At 38.9% G+C, this 25,275-nt stretch overlaps 1 protein-coding gene across 4 annotated transcripts in view; it reads left to right on the plus strand.

Annotated features, from left to right (window-relative positions):
* Positions 1–25,275, plus strand: part of snx13 (sorting nexin 13) — a 125,705-nt gene that overhangs the window by 53,042 nt on the left and 47,388 nt on the right. For all 4 annotated transcript variants that reach the window (XM_078421885.1, XM_078421899.1, XM_078421892.1 and 1 more), the window contains 8 exons: positions 647–749; positions 2,352–2,441; positions 5,959–6,080; positions 11,326–11,444; positions 16,941–17,042; positions 19,637–19,725; positions 22,882–22,965; positions 23,663–23,801. In XM_078421885.1, coding sequence (XP_078278011.1) covers positions 647–749; positions 2,352–2,441; positions 5,959–6,080; positions 11,326–11,444; positions 16,941–17,042; positions 19,637–19,725; positions 22,882–22,965; positions 23,663–23,801 — 848 coding nt within the window. The remainder of the gene's footprint in view (positions 1–646; positions 750–2,351; positions 2,442–5,958; positions 6,081–11,325; positions 11,445–16,940; positions 17,043–19,636; positions 19,726–22,881; positions 22,966–23,662; positions 23,802–25,275) is intronic.

The following is a 25,275-nucleotide window of genomic DNA, read 5'->3' on the forward strand; positions in this document are numbered from 1 at the left end:
CGGTGAGGTAAAGGATGAAATTCTCTTTTTTTCATCACCATTTGAGCAGAACCAGAAGATAGACACAAAAAGCTGGAGTAACTCAGCGGGACAGGCAGCATCTCTGGAAAGAAGGAATGGGTGATGTTTTGGGTCGATACCCATCTTCAGACGAGTCAGAGGAAAGGCAAATAAGACATATAGACAATGATGTGGAGAGATATAGAACAATTAATGAAAGATATGCAAAAGAGTAACAATGATAAAGGAAACCGGCCATTGTTAGCTGTTTGTGGGGTGGAAATGAGAAGCTGGTACGACTTGGGTGGGGGAGGGATGGAGAGAGAGTGAATGCTGGGGTTACTTGAAATTAGAGAAGATAGAACAGAAGCAGAGCACTACAGCAATGATTGCTATCGATAGCATGACGCATATATGAAATATAAGCAATAAATTTAGATGTAAGGTAAACAGTGTGCTGTCTGTCGTGGTGTACCACTTTGTATGCTAACCTAAATGTCTAAATTTATTTTGTCTAAATGGATGCATAATTAAATCTTGTTGTAATTTGATTTGGTTTGTTTTCAAATGAATCCAATAGTTGCATGCTCGAATTCTAAAAACTTGAATGCTAGAATGTTGACAATCTGTTTTTGCTATTTTGCAGGGGTTTTGCAGTCGTATTACTTTTTGGAAAGACAAATTCTGAGAAATATCTTGAAAAGTGTGAGCACACGTTTCTTCCTGCAGCACCAACTGGAGTCCCCAAAGTAAGCTGACATGCTGATTTGAACCAACTTAATTTGTGTAATGTTGGTAATTTAATCCAAATAATAAGCAGCTGTGGCCTCAGTTTATTGTGCTGAATAAGGTTGATTATTTTCCGGTATAAATGTGGATGGAAGGGCAAGAAGGTATTTTATTGTTTGGTCTGTTGCTAATAACTGCTGTTTAAAAGGCAGTTTCACGTAATGTAATGTTGACAAATTCCAGCAAAAATGTTCTCTCCACTGGATTCTATTAGTGTTCAGTGATTAACTAAAATTATGAATGCAGTAGTCATGTTGGCAAGTTTCAGGCTTATAAATGGCTTTGCAACAGACCAAGATTTGTGCAGAGACAGATGAAAGGCAGAAGTTCCCATCAGATCATCTTGCCATATCGAACACAATGTAACGCCCTTTTCACTGCAGGGCGATTTCTGCTTTGATAATAAGCTTTATGGAGGAATTTCAAACCAATGATCAAGATGTAATATTACTAGAGTGGAGCGTGGAGAACTAGCTTTTTAAATATTAATAAGTGGCACCAGCACGGTGGCACAGCAGTAGAGTTGCTGCCTTACAGCGAATGCAATGCCAGAGACCCGGGTTCGATCCCGACTACGGTAACTGTCTGTACGGAGTTTGTACGTTCTCTCCGTGACCTGCATGGGTTTTCTCCGAGATTTTCAGTTTTCTCCCACACTCCAAAGACATACAGGTTTGTAGGTTAATTGGCTTGGTAAATGTAAAAATTGTCCTTAGGATAGTGTGAAAGGGCGGGGATCGCTGGTTGGCGCGGGCCGAATGGCCTGTTTCTGCGCTGCATCCCTAAACTAAACTAAACTAAATTCATAAGTTATAGGAACAGAATTAGGCCATTCGGCTCATCGTCTACTCCACCATTAAATCATGGCTAATTTATCTTTCCCTCACAACCCCATTCTCCTGCCTGTACCCTATAACCCCTGACACCCTCAATAATCAAGAATCTGTCAATCTCCACCTTAAAAATATCCATTGACTTTGCCTCCATAGCCGTCTGTGGCAATGAATTCCACAGATTCACCACCCTCTGACTAAATAAATTCCTTCTCATCTCCTTTCTAAAGGCCAGGGCCATACTAGCCTGAAAAATATGAGAAAAATTACCTGAGTGTCGATAGATAATGCTCGAGAGCCTTTAAAGCTTTGTGCACTTTTTAAAATTCTAATTGGAGTTGACAGAACTGGAAATGCTCATCGGATTTGTTATCATAGATGAAGAGCAAACAGTGCTGAAGATGTGCTTTTTAAGCTGGATATTGCCCTGACCTTGTGGGGAAAACATGGTAAAAGTAGTTAGCAAATTTGAATTCCTGCACAACATTAAGTTTCCAAGTTGGCTCAACTTTTTATCTTCTAAGTACATGCTTCTAGTCCAAATTTGTAACAAGCTATGGAAATAGATTGGGAACATGTGATTTGCAATTTTAATATATTTTAAGAATTGCACTGTGGTTGTTAGCTTTCTTAGATATTTTGCGTGTTCTACAAATGCTGCAGAAAATAAAATTGTGTGGAATCTTGTTCTATTTGCTACTGAATTCTTTAATGTTCTCTTCTGTGTAGGCTTTAGAAGAAATGAAACGTGAAACTCGGCAAATTAAGATTGATCGGCGATTGACTGGTTCAAGTATAATTGATGAGCCTTTACAACAGGTGAATGACAATGAAGTGCTTACCCTGTTTTACAGCAATATTGCTCTCGAGTGTGACACAATTTTGATCTTGTAGAGTAATGTATAACAAAATGTGGCACAATTTTCTAAGTGATTCATATTGCACAGTTTTCTGAGTGATTTGGGGTGGAAACTTTTAAAAACATACTGACTGTTTTAATTCAGTGTCTTATATAACCTTCGCACATAAAAAAAATTTGAATTGACTATTCTTGTAATAATCACTGAATGTTCCCAGTTGTAATATTTTGGTGGAAAGAGCTCCTTGTCGATACAATTGAAAGGTTGGGAAGGCTTCAGGGAGTATTTTGGAGAATTGCTCACTTCTGAAGACCCAGCATGTTGCCTAGTTTTGCAGACTGGGTGTTTGTGTGGCTGGAACTTCCAGGGTGCCACCGAGTTTGAAAGAAGTGATGAGGTAAAGAGTGGATGGCCTGGTAGTCATTTTCAAAAAATCATGAATTCTAAAATGATGCCCACAAATTGAAAGATACAGCAATTGAAAAAGGAGGCAGAAAGAAAATCCATTGCAAAAGATCAGTTAGTCTGCTATCATTCGGGAAAGTATGAGAATATTATTAAGGAAGTGATACCAGGGCATTTCCTTTTTAGTTGTAAAGGACATGAAAATCAGCAATCTTCTATCCTTGTGTCATCTTGTCATTTGTATTTCTACCAAGATATGTTTGTTTTTAACATTTTGTCGACTATCCTATTTTTAAAATTGTTCTTTAAGCTTGTTCATCGGTGGTTCTTATGAAAAGTGAAGCTCTCATCTGTTAAGAGTGCAAACCAGTTCTGTATCACTTTGATTATCCACTGTTTTCATATCTCATCAACCAATAAATTTATGCAATCTGCTGGAACATCCTCTTTCTCAGTATATTGACGTCATCCCAGTCTAAGTGATCTTAATTGATTTTTCATGTTTTAAATTCTGTATTTTGACTTCAATATTATAATCACCACTGGGCATGTTCACCCATTGCTATTATGTTAACAAAATGTAACTGTTTACTCATTACTATGTAATAAGGCTTGTCCTCAATTTGAGCAATTTTACGCAGAAAATTGCACAACACAATAAAAATTCATGACCTTTCTGACACCAACCTAGTTAGTCGGCTCTGTATGAAAGTTAAAATCCCCCGGCAAAAGCTTTGATAATTGTCTATTGCATTTATAGTGGCACTGGTAGAATATACATTAGGTCAAAATGTAATTCCTATTTTTGTCTCAATCCTTTAATGCAATAAAATCACTACTGTCTCATTATATCTTCTGCTGTCATTGAAATGATGTCATGCTGAGTCGAGAAGACTATCACGTTCTATTTTTCTTTTGCTCTTGGTAGAGTCGGATGCCTTTAGTTCCCAATGCAATTTGTTCTGTGGGCTCATCTCGATAAAGGTTATGGCCTGATTTGAAATTATTCCAATAATTCACAAATGGGTTTTTGTAATACTGTTTGAAGAAAGTGCACTTAATTATGGCATATTATACAACCCATCCAGTCCCAAACCTTTAAGTTTGTTTTTAAGCTTTATTTGTAAACATATTTCTTCTTTAATTATTTGGTATTTATTTATCAATTCTGTATATAGTACAGTTCTTCTGGCACAGCTTTTTCAGCCATCTGTCACGTTTCCTTCACCACACCCCTCAAGACTACCAATGCCTTCCAATTAACTGGTTCTTCTGCCCACCACATCCATGCTGACCTTTCTGCCCATGTATGCTCATCCCATTTGCTCATATTGGAATTGTATCCTCCTCTGCTTGCTGTTTGTAATGGCTCTTAAACCCAGTAATTATGTCTGATTCCACTACCATCCATGACAGTGAGTTTTATATTTCAACCACTCTGTATTTTTTTTAAAAGATCCCCTTTAAGATTTCTTACTCTCTCCTTCAACCTATGGGAAGAGGTTGGGGGCGGGTGGTGGCTGGCATGTGTGATGGACTGGGAATACATCTGCAACACTTTGCCAACTCTTCTGCTCTTGGGCAGAAGAGTTGCCAAACCAAACTTGTGATGTTTCCCACTCGAGTGCTTTCTTCAGTGCATCTTTAGAAATTGGTGAGAGTCATTGGAGACGTGCCAAATCTTCTTAATCTTCTGTGAAAGTAGAGGTTTTAATGTGTTTTCTTGGCTGTCGTACCAATGTGGTTGAACCAGGACAAATTATTAGCCTGGGAACTTGAAGCTCTCAACCATTTCAGCTGTGTTGTGTTTCAGTTTCAGCAAATTGTAGACGTGGACTCCCAGATCTCTCCATTCATCTAAGTTCCTCAGTGTACTCCCATTTAGTCTGTCTTTCCCAAAATGCATCAGCGCATATTGTGTACTTGTGAACACCTTTATCTTCTTGGGTTCTGATTTGAGGGGATCCGATGCATGATTGCTGCAAAGTTTTTACTTGCCACTGTGGAAGTACTTCAGTGTACTATACGTTAAAACCTGAAACCTCTTCAATACCTGACCCCAAGTTTATCGTATTCATTTAATCTTTTTTGGCTGTTGTAAATTGTCGGATTGCAAATTGCAAATATCGAAAGCAAAAAGAGCACTTTCTCCAACTGCATCAAATAAATACCCACCCTCACCAAATTATTAACTTTATCTCATTTACATTGCACTATAAGAATGCGCATTGAACTGGAGTAAGCCACTTTGCCATCATACTTATTTCATTGTTCATGAAGATTGTGCCTAATGCTTTAGTTCGGCATCACATTCCTGCATTAACCCATTTCACTCTTGTCTCATATGTTGATCAATAAACTCCATATACTCATCCCTTTGTTTGTCAATGTTTCCAACTCGCACTCCACATTAATGATAGTGACTCTCCACTGCACTGTTGTGGGGAGAATTCTGAAGATTTGCCCTCCTCTGGGTAAACAAGGTACCCTCATTTATGTTCTGAATGCCCATTCCCCTGTTTTGAGGCCTTGACCCTTCGTTTTAGACACTACTGCGAGGGGAAACATCAACTCCTTATCTATGCTGATAAGATCCGTGGAGTTTAGTATGTTTAAGTGAGGTTGCTTCTCATTTTTGGAAATTTTGGAGATTATAGCACCAGTCTGCTTAATCTCATCTTGTATGGAGTGATGGAAATCCATAAGTGATGCACTTTAATGGTAATGGATTTTTTCTAGGTACTGAAATTCTTTTTGTTGCATACAATTCTGTAAAATCTCATTATACATGGGCAAAATCAAACAAGTACAGGAGTGTGAGAATAGCAGACTACATGGAGGCAATACACGAGTCACCACATTTCCAGTGCCCACTTGTATCCTTCAAGTTTCAATGTTCTTAAAAATGTTGAGTATTAATTTGTCCTTAAAGACCCATTGGTACTTTGGTTATAATTTTGAAACACAGTATGTTCTAATATCAGAATGTTTAAATCTTGTCAGATTTTTTTCTTAACAACAAGCTATGGTAGGGTCATTGAAAATAAGTTTATTCGCTGTATCTTTTACAGGTCATCCAGTTTGCACTAAGGGACTATATTCAATACTGGTATTATACTCTAAGCAATGATGAAACTTTTTTACTTGAAATCCGACAAACTATACAAAATGCACTTGTTCAATTTGCTACAAGGTAAGTTGGATTCACTTGACAATGCGATAGTGGTTTGAATTAATCATTGGTAGTGTAAAAGTATGTTCAGATCTTTAATAAATATCAAACTAAAATTTGATTGCTGATAATTACAAAATAATAGAAAGACACAGTATGGACATCATCTGTGGAGAGAGGTCTTTACATTTTCAGACCTTTACATCTGATAGGAAAAATGTGAAGGGACACAGCATTACCCATATTTCTGCTATCTCACTTTTTTGCCATACCCAGATCCAGATTATTCTGTGTCGATTAGGAAAATGTAGAGCAACACTCAATGTTTGTATAATTCAAACTATCCAATTTGTTAATCCTTGTAATCTCAAGCACACTAATTCTATGAAGATTTAACATTATTACAGTGAAGCTTAATGCCATTTTAAGGAAAAGTGCCTCACCTTTGGTTAAAGCGTGTTGCTATCTGTGCTCTTCCGCAACTCAATTCAACAGCAAGTTCAACAATTAGAAATAATTATCTTGGCATTCACAGTTCTCCATTACCAGATTCCATACTATAATCTTGACAATGATACCAGAGAATTGCCAAGGATCAGACTGAAAATAAAGCTATGAATCATTTAAAGTACCTCACATTGATGAAAATTGAAAGAAACTGAAAGGCAGATGCTGTGATTGGCATGACAAAGAAAAGCTCATAAATAGAGTGCATGGTTTGCGGACCTAAGAATGTAGAATAACTATTGTGAAAAAAATATGTCCTTCCTGAATTGACCCATAATCGCACATGTTTTACTGATTTATAATTGATTTACTTACTTTTCTAATGTTGTCCGTGTTGTATCATAAACACAGCAACTACTTTGGGTAAAGCCAGATGATGCTATTCTAAAGTGTGGTAATGACTAGTGAAATTTGTTTAACAATGTTGGCCAAGAGATGAATATTATGCTTCAAAACAGAATTCACATATTTTTTTGTTTCGAATTTTGCCTTTTTCTTAAAAAAACCTATACACACAAACGATAACGTGGAAAGTATCATTAACAGATCCCAGCATCAGATAACTTGCCATAAACTTCCCAAGAGCCAGCAATGGCACTTCCATGAAAGTGATATTAAACGTTTTTTTTTTTTTTAAGTTTCCATCACAAATTGTGTTTGTGTATTTTGAGGAGTAGCTCAAGTGACTATCGTATTTCATCACTGAATGCAAGGAAAGCTCTGGTGAATTGGAAACAAGTCAAGTAGCTGTATAATCTTGACAAAAGCACCAAATAAATATCCGGAATCCTTGAACCCATTAAATCTTATGTTTTAAAAAAAAACAACTTATTACCAATATGTTTACCAATGAAAATAACAACCCATTGTGGATATAGAAATGAAAGAATTTTGAAGAACTATTTGAGAAAAGAAATTCCAAGTTGAATTATACCTAGTTATTGAGGGTAATACTCATTCCTTAAGTAACTGGCGGTGCATAAGTAATTGATTGTTGCAGTGGATGACTCACAACATATTTTAATAGCTGAAATCAAAAACTGCAGATGTAGACAATCTGAAATAAAAATGAACTCAAAATATTGGAAACATTCAGCAGGTAGGAAAAAGTTGAAAAAAAAATAGCTGTTCTTGCTTGAAGAACCTTTGTCTCTGGACATAGAGGGGCAAAGCTATGACTTCTGCTGTGGACTGATTTTTGGGTTCAGGAGAAGATCAGAGGGATCGTGTATACAAGACTGGAACTGGAGGTGGGTGGTGGAAGAGAGGTGAGAGATCATTTCCCAGAGAAATGAATGGGGAGAAAAATCAAGAGGTGTATTGGATTTCAAATGCTGTTGGAGTTTGTGATCTTTGTCTGAAGTTAAGTGGAAAAAAAACCAAAGGAGCACCAAAGTGAAGAATAAAACAGAAGATTAGGACAGCTTTGAGTTGCTGAATTAATGTTGCAGAGCGAGGTCAATAGCATGCATGTTCTGAGATATGATATTAAGCATGGCTATAAGGATATAACGAGAATACTGCCTTAGGAAACGCTAGGTACTTGGAAATCACCTTTATACTAGATGAGTCTAAATTGTGATGGTGGGATTTTAATACGGATCGTTGCAGGGTTAGATGGAGCTAGAAATGTTGGCTAAGATTTGTGGCCGTGGAAATGATTTTTTATTTACATCTTATCAAAGACAAGAAATTACAGAAAATACTGCCGTCAAGGCAAAAGAAACAGACAGAAATCTCACCAGAGAGTACTTCAAGGGTGACTGTAGACAATAGATGCAGGAGTAGGCCATTCGGCCCTTCGAGCCAGCACCGCCATTCACTGTGATCATGGCTGATCATCCACAATCAGTACCCCGTTCCTGTCTTCTCCCCATATCCCTTGACTCCGCTATCATTAAGAGCTCTTTCTAACTCTCTCTTGACAGCATCCATAGAATTGGCCTCCACTGCCTTCTGAGGCAGAGAATTCCATAGCTTCACAACTCTCTGAGTGAAAAGGTTTTTCCTCATCTCCGTTCTAAATGGCCTACCCCCTTATTCTTAAACCGTGGCCCCTGGTTCAAGACTCCCCAACATCGGGAACATGTTTCCTGCCTCTAGCGCGTCCAATCCCTTAATAATCTTATATGTTTCAATAAGATCCTCTCTCATCCTTCTAAATTCCAGTATACGAGCCCGGTCGCTCCAGTCTTTCAACGTACGATAGTCCAGCCATTCCGGGAATTAACTTCGTGAACCTACACTGCAGTCCCTCAATAGCAAGAATGTCCTTCCTCAAATTCAGAGACCAAAACTGCACACAATACTCCAGGTGTGGTCTCACTAGGGCCCTGTACTACTGCAGAAGGACCTCTTTGCTCATATACTCAACTCCTCTTGTTATGAAGGCCAACATTCCGTTGGCTTTCTTCACTGCCTGCTGTACCTGCATACATCCTTTCAGTGACTGATGAACTAGGACACCCAGATCTCGTTGTACTTCCCCTTTTCCTAACTTGATACCATTCAGATAATAATCTGCCTTCATGTTCTTGCCACCAAAGTGGATAACCTCACATTTATCCACATCAAACTGCATGTGCCGTGCATCTGCCCACTCACACAACCTGTCCAAGTCACCCTACAACCTCATTGCACCCTCCTCACAGTTCACACTGCCACCCAGCTTTGTGTCATCTGCAAATTTGCTAATGTTACTTTTAATCCCTTCATCCAAGTAATTCATGTATATTATAAATAGCTGCGGTCCCAGCACCGAGCCTTGCGGTACTCCACTAATCACTGCCTGCCATTCTGAAAGGGACCCATTTATCCCTACTCTTTGTTTCATGTCTGCCAACCAATTTTCTATCCATGTCAGTACCCTACCCCCAATACCATGTGCTCTAATTTTGCCCACAAATCTCGTTTGTGGGACCTTGTCGAAGGCTTTCTGAAAGTCCAGGTACACTACATCCACTGGCTCTCCCCTGTCCATTTTCCTAGTTATGTCCTCAAAAAATTCCAAAAGATTAGTCAAGCATGATTTCCCCTTCGTAAATCCATGCTGACTCGGAACAATCCTGTTACTGCCATCCAAATGCTTCTTTTATAACTGACTCCAGCATCTTCCCCACCACCGATGTCAGACTAACTGGTCTATAATTTCCTGTCTTCCCTCTCCCTCCTTTCTTAAAAAGTGGGATAACATTAGCTAACATTAGCTAACGTTGGCATTGGTGGGGGAGAATTGGCAGTGAATCGACCAGTAAATTGAACAGTAAATGACAATTTGTTAAACTGGAAATGGTGAAATTTAAAAAAAACGCACAATGCTGAAAATACTTGGCAGGTCGAACTGCATCTATGGAAACGGTGTTAATAGTTCAGATCAAAGATTCTGAAGTTCTTCAATCTGAAATATTCACTTTTTCACTTTTCACTGCCGCTGATTGATTAGTGGAGTGGTTTCAATGCATTGTTTTATTTTAAGGACTCTTCAGTGATCAATCTCAGCATTTTTTGTATTTCTGACCTGTAAGCATTAGCAAGGCAAGTTACGGAACAAGTTGAGTCTGAAGCAACAAGCATCTAAGTGTTTCTGTTGATACTACTTCCAACATTCTTTTTGTATTGGTTTATTATTGTCGCATGAACCAAGATACAGCAAAAAAACTGTTTTGTGTGCTATCCAGCCAAATTATTTTCTCCTTTCCACTACCTGCTGCATTCATGGTATAGAGTTCAGAATATAGTGTTGCAGCAACGAAGACAGTTCTGATTAAATTAAAATGCAATGCCCATAGTGAATTAGATTGGAATATTGGTAATTCATCCTTGGCAGACCCTTCGGAGATCTATAGGAAAGGTCTGTTCAAGAGTCTGCTTAGAGCAGGGAAGAAGCCAATCCTGAATCTCTTTTGTCTGATGGGAGAGGGGAGATGAGAGAATGACGGAGTCCTTGTTTGTGTTGGTTGCATTTCCGAGGCAGCATGAAGTATAGATGGAATCAATGGGGAATACTGGTCCTTGTGATGGACTGGGCTGTGTTTGTAACTTTCTGCAATTTCTTGCAATCTCAGGCATAACAGATGCCATACCAGGCTGTGATGTATCCAGATAAGATGCTTCCTGTAATGCATCTGTAGGAAATGGTGAGAGTCTACAGTGATGTCATCTACAAACTTGTAAATGGAGTTAGAATGGAAGTTGGATGCACAGTTGTGAATGTTTTGGGAGTAGTATAAGGGGCTGAGAACACAGCCTTGCAGTGCACCAGTGTTAAGAATTATGATGGGTGATGTTTGATGTATCCTAACTGATGGTGGTCTGTAGGTCTAACAGTCAAGGATCCAGTTCCATATCGGATTGCCATGTCCTCGAACCAGGTGTTTGGAGATGACTTTGGTTGGAATTATCATGTTGAAGGTGGATAAATAAGAGGTGTGGATTCCTGTGATTATGCCTTTAAGCATACAAATATTCCCCATTGCACCATTCTTACCCGTAAATTACCGTACATCTATAACTGCCAAGTAAAGGCAGATGTCAGTGTCTGAAGAAGGGTCTCGACCTGAAATGTCACCCATTCCTTTTCTCCAGAGATGCTGCTAAGTTACTCCAGCATTTTGTGCCTACCTGAGTGTTAATAAGATTACTATCAGGAAGATTGTTAAGGACACCTTGTATCGTAACATGCACGTTGTACAAGACATAAGATTATTGACATTTTTCAAACCTAATGACTTTGATTGTTTCCTCTATTATGAATAATCAGGTCAAAGGAGGTAGACTGGCAACCCTACTTTAGTACACGGTTAGTAGATGACTTTGCTACACATCTTCGTGTATTCAGAAAAGCTCAGCAAAGGATAGAAGATTTGAGACCAAAAAAAGGTAAGATATAAATATCAAATTTTAATTTTTCTGGAGGTAGTTGTTTCTACTTTTGTTACTTGGTATTGTGTCTAATTTTTGTGCGCATAGATAATAATAATAATAATAATAATATATTTATTTTATATAGCGCCTTAACACATGCACAAAGCGCTTTACAAATACAATTAACATAGAAACAAACAGACAAACAGACAAACTATCCTGACGGAAAAGCGGCGAATAATCAACGCCAGCGTCCTCTCACGTCAGGGTCCGGCAGTAGACATTAAAGAACACAAGACACACAGATACAATTTTTTACACAAAACAGCCATCACAGTGATTGCTCTAGGCATACCCTCACTGTGATGGAAGGCAAAGTCTTATCTCCTCCTCGTTCTTCTCCCGTGGCGCCACGAGGCGATCGAGGCTCCCAACCCCTTGAAGCCCCCACCGGGCGATGGAAAGTCCCAGGGTCGAGCCGAGCAGGCCGATGAAAGTTCTGAGCCCCCACCGGGCGATGGAAAATGCCGCGGCCGAGCCACGCAGGGCGATGAGAGTCCTGAGCCCCCACCGGGCGATGTAAAGTGCTGCGGCCGAGCCACGCAGGGTGATGAAGGGCCTGCGGGCGGGTTGATCGTGCCTCGTGCTTCGGGGCGGTCGAAGCTGCTGCGGCTGGAGCTCCCAAAAGCCGGTCGCCAGCCAGGGACCTGCGAACTCCAGATGTTGCGGTCTGCAGGGCCCACGGCCGAAGCCTCCGAGATGGTAAGTCCAGGCCCTGCGACCGGAGTCTTCGAGGTCGATCCCAGCTGGAGGCCGCCGACTCCACGATGTTAGGCCGTAGCGCGAACGGAGATACGACACGGTAAAGGTCGCATCTCCGTTGAGGAGGAGATTTAAAAAAAGGTTTCCCCCAACCCCCCCACCACCCCCCTACATACACAGAATTAAAAATAAAACAAAACGTACATTTAACATCAACATTGACTAAAAAACACAACAAAAAAAACGGAGAGACTGCCGGTGAGCCGCAGCATCCAGCTGGATCTGCAGGGATGTCTGGTTGAAGCCACATTGCAGTTCAGGTCATTTAGGATGTGCTTTGCCCCACATAATGTAAAAGATTACGAGAGATCAGTCATTTTGCACAAGGCAAAATTTTCAATTGGCATGTTGGTAGTTGAAGGTGTGTGTTAAACTAAGGCAGAGCTGAAACTAATTGTATCTTCATAAAGTTAATACCAGGTTGATAAAGCTGAGTATATGTATTGTAATTTGACACCAGTTCTAATTAATGGCCATTAATTTATGAGATTGTTATCATTTGGTTTTGGGATTTTGAAGATTTTGGACTGTTCTAATGCAGATATCAAAGAAGCTTTTGTTATAATCCCATGTCCCACTAGAACACACATTTCATCAATGCAGTGGAAATAAACTTACTTTCTTTAAAAAAAAAATTAGGGCACTTAATGACTATTATCAAACTGAACAGATACCTGCAACAGAACCAAAACTTGTTCAGGATTTTTTTGACTTAATATTTTAAGTATATGAGATTCAACTTCCAGTGAATACAGAAGTATCTTCACTAGCTGAAATATTCCAGATAAGCTTTCAGTGTCATGTCTAGATTAATATTACATTTTAATTTCATTTTTTGGGATGTGGACAGTATTGCCCATGCCAGGATTTATTGCCCATCACTAAATAAAATTTAGAAAACAGTGAACTGTTGCAGTCTTTTCAGTGAAGGTAACTTGGAGGGAAGCATGTAGCCGATGGTGTTACCAAATGCCCTTATCCTCCTTTGGGGGAACAGATAATAGGTTTGGAAAATGTTTTCACTGTTTTCCAGGTGACTAATTAAAAAAATAATAATAATGGAGTTTATTTTATCATACCTGATGGATGGTGGAAAAGTGTTAATAACATCTTGCAGGGTATCAAGTCTTTGACTATCCTTCACAGCCATTGAATTTACATGACTGTGGAAGGCTAATCAAAGGCTAGGTAATGTCCACAGTGGGATCTTCAACCTGAACCACCAACTTTGTGCCTCTTCCCACAGATGTGGCCAGACCTGCTGACTGTTTCCAGTATTTTCTGGTTTTATTTTAGATTTTCAGTTTATGCAGTTAGTTTGGTTTAATTCATTTTTGTGTCAATGGTAATCCATTGGTGATTGATGCTGGGAATAAGGAGACTATGATACTTTGAATATCAAGAAAGACAGCTAAACTCTTTTGTGTTGCACATACCTATATAGTGTCTATACCTGAATGTGCTTTAAGTCTTGCTGCATGCAGGCAAGGGCTGTTTCATTTGTTGAACAATTACCAATTCCAATAGAATTGAACATCAATGAATAACTAAATCAGTGAGGAATGCAAGTTCATTGATGCACTATTACAGATTATCGTGCCCACGACACTGCCCTGAGAAATTACTACAATGATATCTTGGGGCTAGGATGATTGTCATCTAACAATCCTAACCATCTTCCCATGTATGAGGTATGATTCCACATACAGGACTGTCTTCCTTTGGATAAAGAGCTGCAGTCTTAGTATAAGGGATAGGTCATTTTGGACTGAGATGAATAAGCATAAGATGGTTAACATACAATTTACTAGAGCAAAAAGCTGTGGAGGATAACGATGAATATTTTGAAATGAGGAGGTAGTAGGCTTCTACCCACAGAGAGCAACAGGAGTATGGGAGCAACAGGAGTAATGGTCATAACAAATGGCTAAGCAACTCAAAGAGCTGATGTTCTCTTTCTATTTTGTGTTTCCATGCAATTTTATGCTCTTTATTTGTTTTAGAATAAATGGTTGAAGGCATTGTCTCTATCGTGACCTTTTATTGTGGCTGTGGTGGCGTTGAGTTCAAACATCATAAATGTTTGTTGCATGACTTAATTGTCAGTAATAAATACCAGGGTCTTCATCTATGCTCTGAAATAAAGTTGTTGGGTGAGTTTCTCAGAAACATTATTCCTTACAAAATCTGCCAAGCACTCTTAGCTTCTGCTACTGTGCAACCAACACCCCTTTTGTTTTACTACCAGATTTCAATGAGCACATTCAGCTTATCATCATATCATATCATATCATATATATACAGCCGGAAACAGGCCTTTTCGGCCCTCCAAGTCCGTGCCGCCCAGCGATCCCCGTACATTACACTATCCTACACCCACTAGGGACAATTTGTAGTCTGCCTTTTGTTTGCTCTGTGGTTTTGTTGAATGATTGCTTCAGTGAAAAATGAGCATATCCCTTTGGAACCTGTCACCTCTGACCTCTCAAATTAATCAGAATCTGGTTGTCAATTTCAAACATATCTTCAATTTGAAAGGATCCTGCCGCAATTCATTTGTGGTTGTTTTTGTTGACATGCAAGTATACAGCCCTGTGCTTCCCAGAGGGGAGGAGAATAGGTAAGAGGAGGAGCTTGGGTGGCATTGAGTGGAAACCAAGTGAGGAGTGAGTTCAAGCTAAATACAAACATAAAACTTTGGTTCTTATTTCAACTAGTTTTCCGGAAATAAGTTATTGTATGCTAATTTTTTTGTGGCTTGGCAATATGTAATGTAATCTGAAACATTTTAAGAACCAGACATTACTCTTGGGACCAAACTATTATAATGCGACTGCCTCTTATTTGAAGCAAAAACAATCCCCATCAATTTTGAATGTTTGAAATTCACATAAAGAGGATATCTTAATTTTCTTATTATTGAAGGACTTAAGATGATACTTAGACAGTGCAAGTGCAGACTCAAGGGACTGAAAATGCTGTAAAAAATAATCTGCTGGACTTGCAGATACAGCACGGAAACTGGCCCATCGGCTGACTGACCCTTCGGCCTACTGATTCCATGCTGACCAATGATCACCCTGTACTCTAACACTATTCTACACACTAGGGACTATTTTACAATTTTGCTGAAGCTAATTAACCTACAAACCTGTAAGTCTTTGGATTGTGGGAGGAAACCAGAGCACCTGGAGAAAACCCGCACAGTCACAGGGCGAACGTCCAAACTCTGTACAGAGAGCACCCAGAGTCAGGATTGAACATGGGTCTCTGGCACCAACACTACTGCTGTGCCACTGTGTGGCCTGGAAGAACTCGAGTGGGATCCGGCAGCATCTGTGGTGGGAAATGGACAGAGAATGTTTCAGGTTGGGACTGTTCAGACGTTATTGCAAAGAGAGTATTACTTTTACTCTCTGGTACATGTCATTTTGATTTATTTTTCTCAAAACGCATGCATTCAGTTGTGGGCATTCAATGGTGTGAAGCCATAGGGCAGCATTGTAACCTGCATCAATTGAAGTTAAAATAAAGCTAATATGAAACTGCAGTTAACTGAATATTTTTCATTTCATTTTCTGCATCACTTCCTTTTATGTCACGAAGACCTTATAGAGAAATCCAGAAATGATGAAGGGTCTCGACCCGAAATGTCACCTATTCCTTTTCTCCAGAGAAGCTGTCTGACCGACTGAGTTACTCCAGTTTTTTGTGTCTATCTTTGGTTTAAACCAGCACAACACATTCCAGATCTTGATTGTTCCTTACCAGACTGAAGTCTTTTTTCCATAACATTAAGAATAAGCATACCAATTTTGACACTGGGAAGAATTTATTTCTTCCAAATAAGAGAAAATAAAATTTGATATAGACAATAGACAATAGACAATAGGTGCAGGAGTAGGCCATTCAGCCCTTCGAGCCAGCACCGCCATTCAATGCGATCATGGCTGATCACTCTCAATCAGTACCCCGTTCCTGCCTTCTCCCCATACCCCCTCACTCCGCTATCCTTAAGAGCTCTATCCAGCTCTCTTGAAAGCATCCAACGAACTGGCCTCCACTGCCTTCTGAGGCAGAGAATTCCACACCTTCACCACTCTCTGACTGGAAAAAGTTCTTCCTCATCTCCGTTCTAAATGGCCTACCCCTTATTCTTAATATATTCTTATATACACAGCAAAGCACAGTAATTTCAGATTTTGTACAAAATATGCAGTTCTTCATTGATATGGATGACACAGATTGACATAGAACTTGTGTTGACAAGAGCAAAATGGTGCAGAGGCATTGATGGATTAAGTAGCCGATATTGCAGCTGATTTAAAACCCAGATGAGTGAGATCAGACATTTAGGGCTGAAATCAATGGATCAGAGCATTTCTTAAATAGTGTAAAGTTAAGAATGCGAATAATCTGAAGAAATATGTATTTTATACAACACCCCCCAAAAAAAGTAACACTGCTGCTACATTTGCCTTTATACGTAATCAGCTAAAAGTCAAGATAATTTTGTTATTGCTCAACAAGGCTCTCTGAACCTGATCTTTGAGAGGAATTGAGATTTCTGACTCCATTTTGGTCTGCATTTTACATAACTAATCATATCTATTTTATTTTTAATCAATCAACAGCAGTAATGTAAAGGATTTCAATATGCAATTAACATTAATTATTCTCTCGATTTAGATATCTCCGAAGAATTTGTTGAAACCTTTTTTGAGGTTGAAGTGGAAATGGAAAGGGAAGTGTGTCGTGATCTTGTTTGTACTTCAAGCAATGATGAAGAAGGTTTGTTTTTTTAGGCTTTCTGCTAAATAGGATCAATACATATAGATGTAAAGAAACTACTTTTCACAGAAACAAAGTTAGTTTTTTTCCCTTTCACCACTCTAGAATCTCGGTTCTAGTTTTTAATCATTTTGACCCTTTGAATTATAAACTTTATGGTTATACTTAAATGACAGTTTTGAGCTTGTGTCTGTCGACATCAGAATTCAGTTGTTCTCTGACATCAATTATGTTGCTATAAAGTTCCCATGTGCCTGCTTTTAATGTTTTTTTGTTTGGAGATCTCCTTGAGGTTGTTCGCTGCATTATTCTGATTTTTTTATTTCTCCAAATGCCTTCAAAGAAAATTCATAACGCAGTCATTATATTCAGAGCAGCACAGCATCTGACCTAAATGTTCTGCTTTCATTTCTAGTTTTGACAGTTTGCCAAATTGCTGTTTAAAAAGGATCACATGTTATCTGTGTAATTTGACCAAAGAAATAACCCCAGACAGCAAAAGGAAAACATATCTGTAATAAACTGAGCAGATAAAAATTTGGCAAACTTAATACTTGGAAAAACTATAAACCGTAACAAATTGCAACTTGCCAAGTCAAAAATAGTATTGCAAACAGACATTAAATAAAAAATGCACAAAACTTGCATCGAAATTTGGAACATCTTTAATTGTGCCACAAGCAAATAAAAATCAAAATAATCCAACATAATTGTAAGTATACTAAGTAAAAACCCTGTGCTTCAATCGACAAATATGTTTCATACTTGTTGCTAAACATTGTCATACCACAGATAGTTCTGCTAAAGTTGTGTTCCTAGGAAATTTGATGTTATGAAAACATGTTACAAAAACTATTGTCAATGGGAAAGGTTTTAGAGGCTGGAGAATTTCAGACTTGCTATTTCCCCACAGAAGTTTTTTAAATAAAGTTTTTAATAATGACAAGTTTATTCTTGTGACTGCAAGCTAAAAATACTGAAGGTTGTATATCACATTGTTAGTACCAATAGAGTCATAGAGTGATGCAGTGTGGAAACAGGCCCTTCGGCCCAACTCGCCCACATCACCCAACAATGTCCCAGTTACAGGAATCCCACTTGCCTGCGCTTGGTCCATATCCCTCCAAACCTGTCCTATCCATGTACCTGTCTAACTGTTTCTTAAACAATGGGATAGTCCCAGCCTCCACTACCTCCTCTGGCATCTTGTTCCATATACCCACCACCCCTTGTATGAAAAAGTTACACTCTGAAGTGATTGTTGTCAATTTCAATGGCTGCCTGCAGTGAATCTGACAGTTCTTAAGAGATAATGGTGACTGATTATGGGTTTGGAGGGGGGAGCGGGGGTGCACACTGTCAAAAGAAAACGGGGTCAAGCATCCAAAAAAGACAGTGCTGGAGTAACAAAAAAAAGCTATCCATATTCTCCAGAGATGCTGCTTGACTTGTTGAGTTTCTCCAGCAGTGTCTTATTTATTGTAAACCAGCATCAACAGTTCCTTGTTTCTCTCTTCTTCCCTGTGCCCCACCTAGTCTTTCACCCAATTCTCCCCTTCACCATCCTCTTCCATCCATATTCCTTCCTCTTGTTTCACAATGCTCTTCTATCCTTCACACATTTTTTGTCATTTCATCTCTATCCTTTGTCCAACCATTTGCCTACCACGTTCTCCAGAGAGGCTGCCTGACCCACTGAGTTAATCCAGCACTTTGCCTTTTTTGTATACGCAGAAGATCAGGTGCTCATTCATTCTTGCATTTAGAAAATTATTCTGATCATATTTTCCCAATTCAAACAAACTGATTAGTTCTTAATTTTGAAATTAGCTTGACCCCTTTGAAATAATAAACTAAAATGTAGGTATTCATATTTTACTTCCTTTCAACTTTCCCCACAGCGTTAAAATGTTTCTGTTTTTGTTTCTCATTGCCTCCTATCTTTCATGCTTCCTCCATTCTAGCTGTTGTACCGACTTGATTGATAGTTAACCAGAAATAGAGTCCATCGTGATATTATGAAAATTAACAATACATTTCTAGTAGAGGCCAGGGAGAAAAAAGATCAAGGCAGCTGTTGATTGCCATTAAAACCCACCTTTTCCAGAAATTTTCATCAGGGATGGGAATTCGCCCTATCAGTGTGTGAATTCTTTTCCTATGCATTGTGGTTGATCCTGGAAGCCATTGGAAGCAAAGAAAATGATCTTGGATGGTGTTGCTGTATGAATGCATGACAAAGTCTTTGCGTACTTTCTGATAACCTGTTTTACATTCATCATGTTTGCAATTTTCCTTTACACGCACCTTTTTCAACAGTATATTAGAATTAAGATAAAATAATGTTGTCCATCCTTTTATGAACCCTGGATGAATGAAATGCATATTTCTAAGTATTATGAAATATATATAAATGGCTATGGATAGTTTCTGTTCTTATACAAATATAATTTGAAGAAAAATGCAATATGTTATCGAAAGTAATTTGGAGAACCTGCTCGCGTATAACAGTAATTAAAAACAAAGTACTATTCTTGCAAAAGCTATGTGACTGACATTTACAACTGTTGATTTCAGATTGTTTACTTTTGCAGCATTCTTGAGAGATCTTTGTGAGGTTCTGTTGTATTTGATTCTTCCTCCTGGAGACTTCCATAACAAGAACATGAGATACTTCCTGAGGGTGAGACTAGCCAATTTAGTTTTTAATCTGATTATTTGAGCTATAACTTTTTATTTTATGAGCTATAACTATTTCTCAATTGCCTTTACTGTCACATTCATTGGGCTGAAGGTAGATTGGCTTGAAAGCAGATCTTACCAACTGTTGTGGGCAGTGAGATATCCAAATTATAGTTTTTGGCCACATGAAGATCCAAAATCTTATTGTTCTATTATGATCATTCTTCATAAATCTGGAAGTTTTAAAAGAACTGGAGAAATTTGCTTTACCAGTAGAATAAATCATAAATTAAAACATAGGGACTTGTTTGTCCTAACAGTGGCAAGTTATAAAAATGAATTGAGTATTGTGGCACCAGGGGATGAAAAAAAATGGGAGAGAAATTTATTGATCTTAAAGCCCTGCTAATCCTCAATTTTTTATTAGGGATACCACCTTTTCAATGCTGTAGGATTCGAACTTTACAATCTCAAGTTCGTGGTTGATTACTTTTTTAAAGGTAGTCCAGGAAGCCACTCATGTGAAACAATTAAGAAAATATATGATGGAGTTGTTTGTTCAATTTTTTTCACATGAAATGTTTTCTAATTGTGAACAAGCCTAATTTATAGAAACATAGAAAAATAGGTGCAGGAGTAGACCATTCGGCCCTTTGAGCCAGCACCGCCTTTCAATATGATTATGACTGATCATCAAAAATCAGTAACCCGTTCCTGCTTTATCCCCATATCCCTTGATTCCTTTAGCCCTAAGAGCTGAATCTAACTCTCTTGAAAACATCCAGTGAATTGGCCTCCACTGCCTTCTGTGGCAGAGAATTCCACAGATTCACAACTCTCTGGGTGAAGAAGTTTTTCCTCATCTCAGTCCTAAATGGCCTACCCCTTATTCTTAAACTGTGACCCCTGGTTCTGGACTCCCCCAACATCGGGAACGTTATAAATGATATTCACAAAAGGATGTAAGAGTACTACCGTAAACATAAAAAGCACCTCCTTTGGTTGAAATTGAACCAAAATATCTTGTGAATGAATAAAATAAAATTGCCACAAATTTGTCTCCTTGGAAGGTAAATGGTACTTTGGCTTTATTATGAGGTCTTGCCTATAAGAGTAAAAATGTCACTGCATTTCTTTTTGGTTCTTGAGAGGATATGTAGAATATTGTATTAGGTTTTGATCTTATTTATCAATAAAATATTCTTGGCCTAGAGGGAGTGCAGCAATGATTCACTCGGCTGGTTCCTAAGATGGTATATTTGCTGTATGAGGAGAGAATGAGTGGACTTGACCTGTATTGTCTGGAGCCTAGAAGAATGCGAGTTGATCCCATTGAAATATAGAATATTCTTGCAGAGCTTCACAGGCTAGATACAGGGAGAATGCTTCCCCTTGCTGAGGACTCTAGAACTAGTAGTTCCAATCCAAGAGGAATAGATGGGCCATTTAGAACTGACGAGGGGAAATGTCTTCCTGCAGATGATCTCGGAGGCACTCTACAAACTCCCTTTCTTGGGGTCCAGTACCAACCTGATTTTCCCAGTCTACCTGCATGTTGAAATCTCCCATAACCACCGTAGCATTACCTTTGTTACATGCTAATTTTAACTCTTGATGCAACTTGCATCCTATCTCCAGGGTACTGTTTGGGGAGCCTGGTGATAACTCCCATTAGGATCTTTTTACCCTTACGATTTCTCAGTTTGATCCACAATGACTCAACATCTTCTGATTCTGTGTCACCCCTCTCAAGGGACTGAATTTCATTCCTTACCAACAGAGCCACCCCAACTCCTGCCCACCTGTCTTTTCAACAGGATGTATACCCCTGAATATTCAGTTCCCAGCTCCAATTCTCTTGCAGCCATGTCCTGTAATTCCCACAGCATCATACTTACCAACTTCTAACTGAGCCTCAAGCTCATCCACTTTATTCCTTGCACTTTGCGCATTCATATATAACACTTTTAATTCAGTATTTACCTCCCCTCTCACCCCGGTTCCTATTTCACCTGGCCATACTCTCCTATCCCTTCTTGAACTTTCTGTCCCTTTATTTCGGGTGTCCGTATTTTTCCTGTACTCTCTTCCCCTTTAACTCCATCCTTGTATTTCCAATTTATCAACTCCTCTCCCCCGTGATTTAGTTTAAACCAACCCGTGTCGCACTAGCAAACCATAGTGGGGGAGCTGATTCATTAGCTTAGTGAGGATGATATTTAGTAATCTGCAGTAGTTTTTTAGTTCTATCCAATGCCTTGTGGCTTCACATGCTTTGGTGTCAACGTTATTCTCCAGGACACTCTCTATGGCCTGTACCACTGAACTTCCACCTCTAATGACTCTCTTTTGTAGTTGTTCAGGACATAACCAAAGATTGTAACAGGAAGGTCTCGCACATTGCCTTCATGGGTGAGGATAAGTCAAGTTGATGCTTGATTAGACTGCAGGATTGCTCTTATTTTAAGCACTTGGCCCAAAGTGTTGCTGAGGGGTTTGTAATGTGAACTGGGTTGGAGTAACTTTGCTATGTATGAATTCATTACCTGGGTTGATGTTTGTTTGTTGATCCAATTTTATTATTCCTGTTTCATTGTAGTGCCTTACAATATTGATTGAATACAACAATACAATACAATATATCTTTATTGTCATTGTACAGGGGTACAACGAGATTGGGAATGTGCCTCCCATACGATGCAATAAATTAATTAGCTAATCAGTATTAATTTAAACAACCCAATGAAATAAACTAGAACAGTTTTAAAACAGAATTAAGTGCAAGTTGATCTGTGCCGGTTCACTGTACGATGTGACCATCCGGCTCAGCAGGACCGTGTGAATTAAACGTTAACCCCGTTGTTGTGGATGTTTACATCAAGTACATAAGTGAACCAGATGCGTTTTTCACATTTTTAAGGTCACCTTTATTTCAGATTTTATTACATATTTCAGAAGTTTATATAATTAAACTCTATTAAAATTCCACAACTTCATTAGTAGGATTTGAGGGCATGCTTTTGGAATTGATAGTCCAGTCCTTTGATCCAGTCATTTAACCACCTGCATACCCATTCTCAGTGATGTTTTTAAGAAGCTTATTTATATTTTCAAACTGACAATCTAGCCAAAAGAATTAATTTAATTTTTTTTCCAGGAAATTTTGGCAAAAGGAATCCTTCTTCCATTAATTGACCAACTCAGTGATCCTGACTATGTTAATCAGTATATTATATGGATGGTAGGTAACATGCATGATTTAGGAAATTGTAACAGCTCTGATGTGATATTGACAAAAGTGTATTCTTTTCTGCAATGCAAATTTAGTATATTTATGATGCATTCATTTATTTAAGCAGAACAAAATATAGAAACATCATTGGAGAGCTACTTAAGGAACTCAACAGATCAGCCAGCGTCTGTGGAAGGAAATGGATCGTCGATATTTCAAGTTGAGACCCTTCATCTGGTCCAGATGAAATGTCTCGACCTGAAAAGTCGACTGTTCATTTCCCTCCACAGATGCTGACTGACGTACTATCATCCAGCAGCTCTCCTTTTTTTCTTTTTAAATTCCAGCATCTGCAATCTCTTGTGACTCCATAGAATAATTACTGTATGGCTGCATTCACAATGGAGAATTATTTTAAAAAAGGGATTAAACTAAGGTCCTTGCCGATGCTGAAAGGAAGGATTGATGATATCTGATAATGTTACTCAGTGAATTTTTGGTTTAAAATATGTGTATTCAAGGTAATTAGTGAATGTCAGACAGTGCAAAGTTGTACCAGTGATGACTGGGAACATTTTTTGTTTTTATTATAATTTGGGGAGTGTTACCTCAGTAATTCCTAGTAAATGAGTGAGAGTTATGAACAATAGAAATGAGATTAAATTGTATATGTTTGTGAAATGACTGGGAATCTTATTTATTTTAGATCCGTGATGCCAATTGTAATTATGAAGCTTTTTTGAATATTATCAAACTAAGTGACAAAGTTGTAGAACTGGAAGCAGTGAGGGATAGAGCTGCAGAAGAGCTGCAGTATCTTCGATCCTTAGATACTGCTGGTGATGGTAAATATTTTAATTGATCTGGTACTCCTTGACTTTTAAAATATGTTATTCTGGTGAATTCCACATTGTGGAGTAAGTAATGGCACGCTTAATGGCTACTCGAACAAGTTGCTGATTGGAAGTAGTGTTATTCTGAAGGATTGTCAGTAAACTTGGAAGCCAGGTAGTAATGAAAAACGTTCGACACGTTTTTATGATGCTATTGTAAAAAATCTGATAGGCATTACCCATGTCCTCTGCATAGATATGAAAATGTCTTCACTGTAATTAATTGCTTGGCCAAGGAAATTAATGTTTTCAGCAGCTGGCATTAACAAGCTCATTTGTCAAGGTAATTAAAATAAATTGGCAGTACTGTTCTAATAAAAGATAAAATATATGATGGGCTCCAGGATAGCTTGTAAATATTTTTGAGATTTATTGGTTTCAATTAAGTCCAGTTAAAATTTTCATTTGTAAAATATTCTGAGGATTTTCACCTGTTATTCCAAAGTAGCCTAGTTAATGTCACTCTGTAGAGGAAATTATGTTTCAAATAATCCCAAACCATATTTCAGTCATAATGAAGTATTTTTTTGTGGAAAGAATCCTGTTACTACTTGCAGGAACGTGGAATTACATGATATAAATAATTATGCTGAAATTGTACATTTTATTTGTGTGGTGAAGGAAATGTGGGAGACTAATATTCATGTTCCCATTGGCAATATGCACATTCTAGCTACATTGAAAGTATTTTGGAGGCCAGCTGGGATCTTTCATGATTCAGAATTACTTTAATGGCTTTTATAACTGCAGGAATTGTTTCACCTCAAATAATAGAAGTGTATAAATGGGGATGAAAAGTTCATAGCAGAAGATAACTTTAAATATGGATTGCCCAAACATGCTGTGCTGGCAATCACATTATCAGTTGGCTGAGGCATAAATAGAAACATGTCAGTAACATGACAAATACTAGCTTTTGAAGGTTCAAGCTTAACATAGGCTTCTTATCAGGCTATTTGCGACTTGCAGACTGTCCGAATGAGGCTTACGAGAATGATCCCGGGGATCATAGGGTTAACGTATGAGGAGCATTTGATGGGTCTGGCCCTGTACTCGCTAGAGTTTAGAAGGATGAGGAGGGAATCTCATTGAAACCTAACAAATGATGAAAGGGCTTGATGGAGAAGATGTTTTCACGAGTGGAAGAGTCTAAGACCTAAGCAGACCTCGCAACCCGTCCGAATTTGGCAGAAAGTTTCCGTGGGGGGGGGGGAGGGTGGTGGGGGGGGGGGGGGAGGGTGGTGGGGGGGGGGGGAGGGTGGTGGTGGGGGGAGGGGAGGGTGGTGGTGGGTGGGGGGGGGGGAGGGTGGTGGTGGGGGGGGGAGGGTGGTGGTGGGGGGGGGGAGGGTGGTGGGGGGGGGGAGGGTGGGGGGGGGGGAGGGTGGTGGTGGGGGGGGGAGGGTGGTGGTGGGGGGGGGGAGGGTGG

Source organism: Rhinoraja longicauda, chromosome 2, assembly GCF_053455715.1.
Source record: "Rhinoraja longicauda isolate Sanriku21f chromosome 2, sRhiLon1.1, whole genome shotgun sequence".
Taxonomy (NCBI): domain Eukaryota; kingdom Metazoa; phylum Chordata; class Chondrichthyes; order Rajiformes; family Arhynchobatidae; genus Rhinoraja; species Rhinoraja longicauda.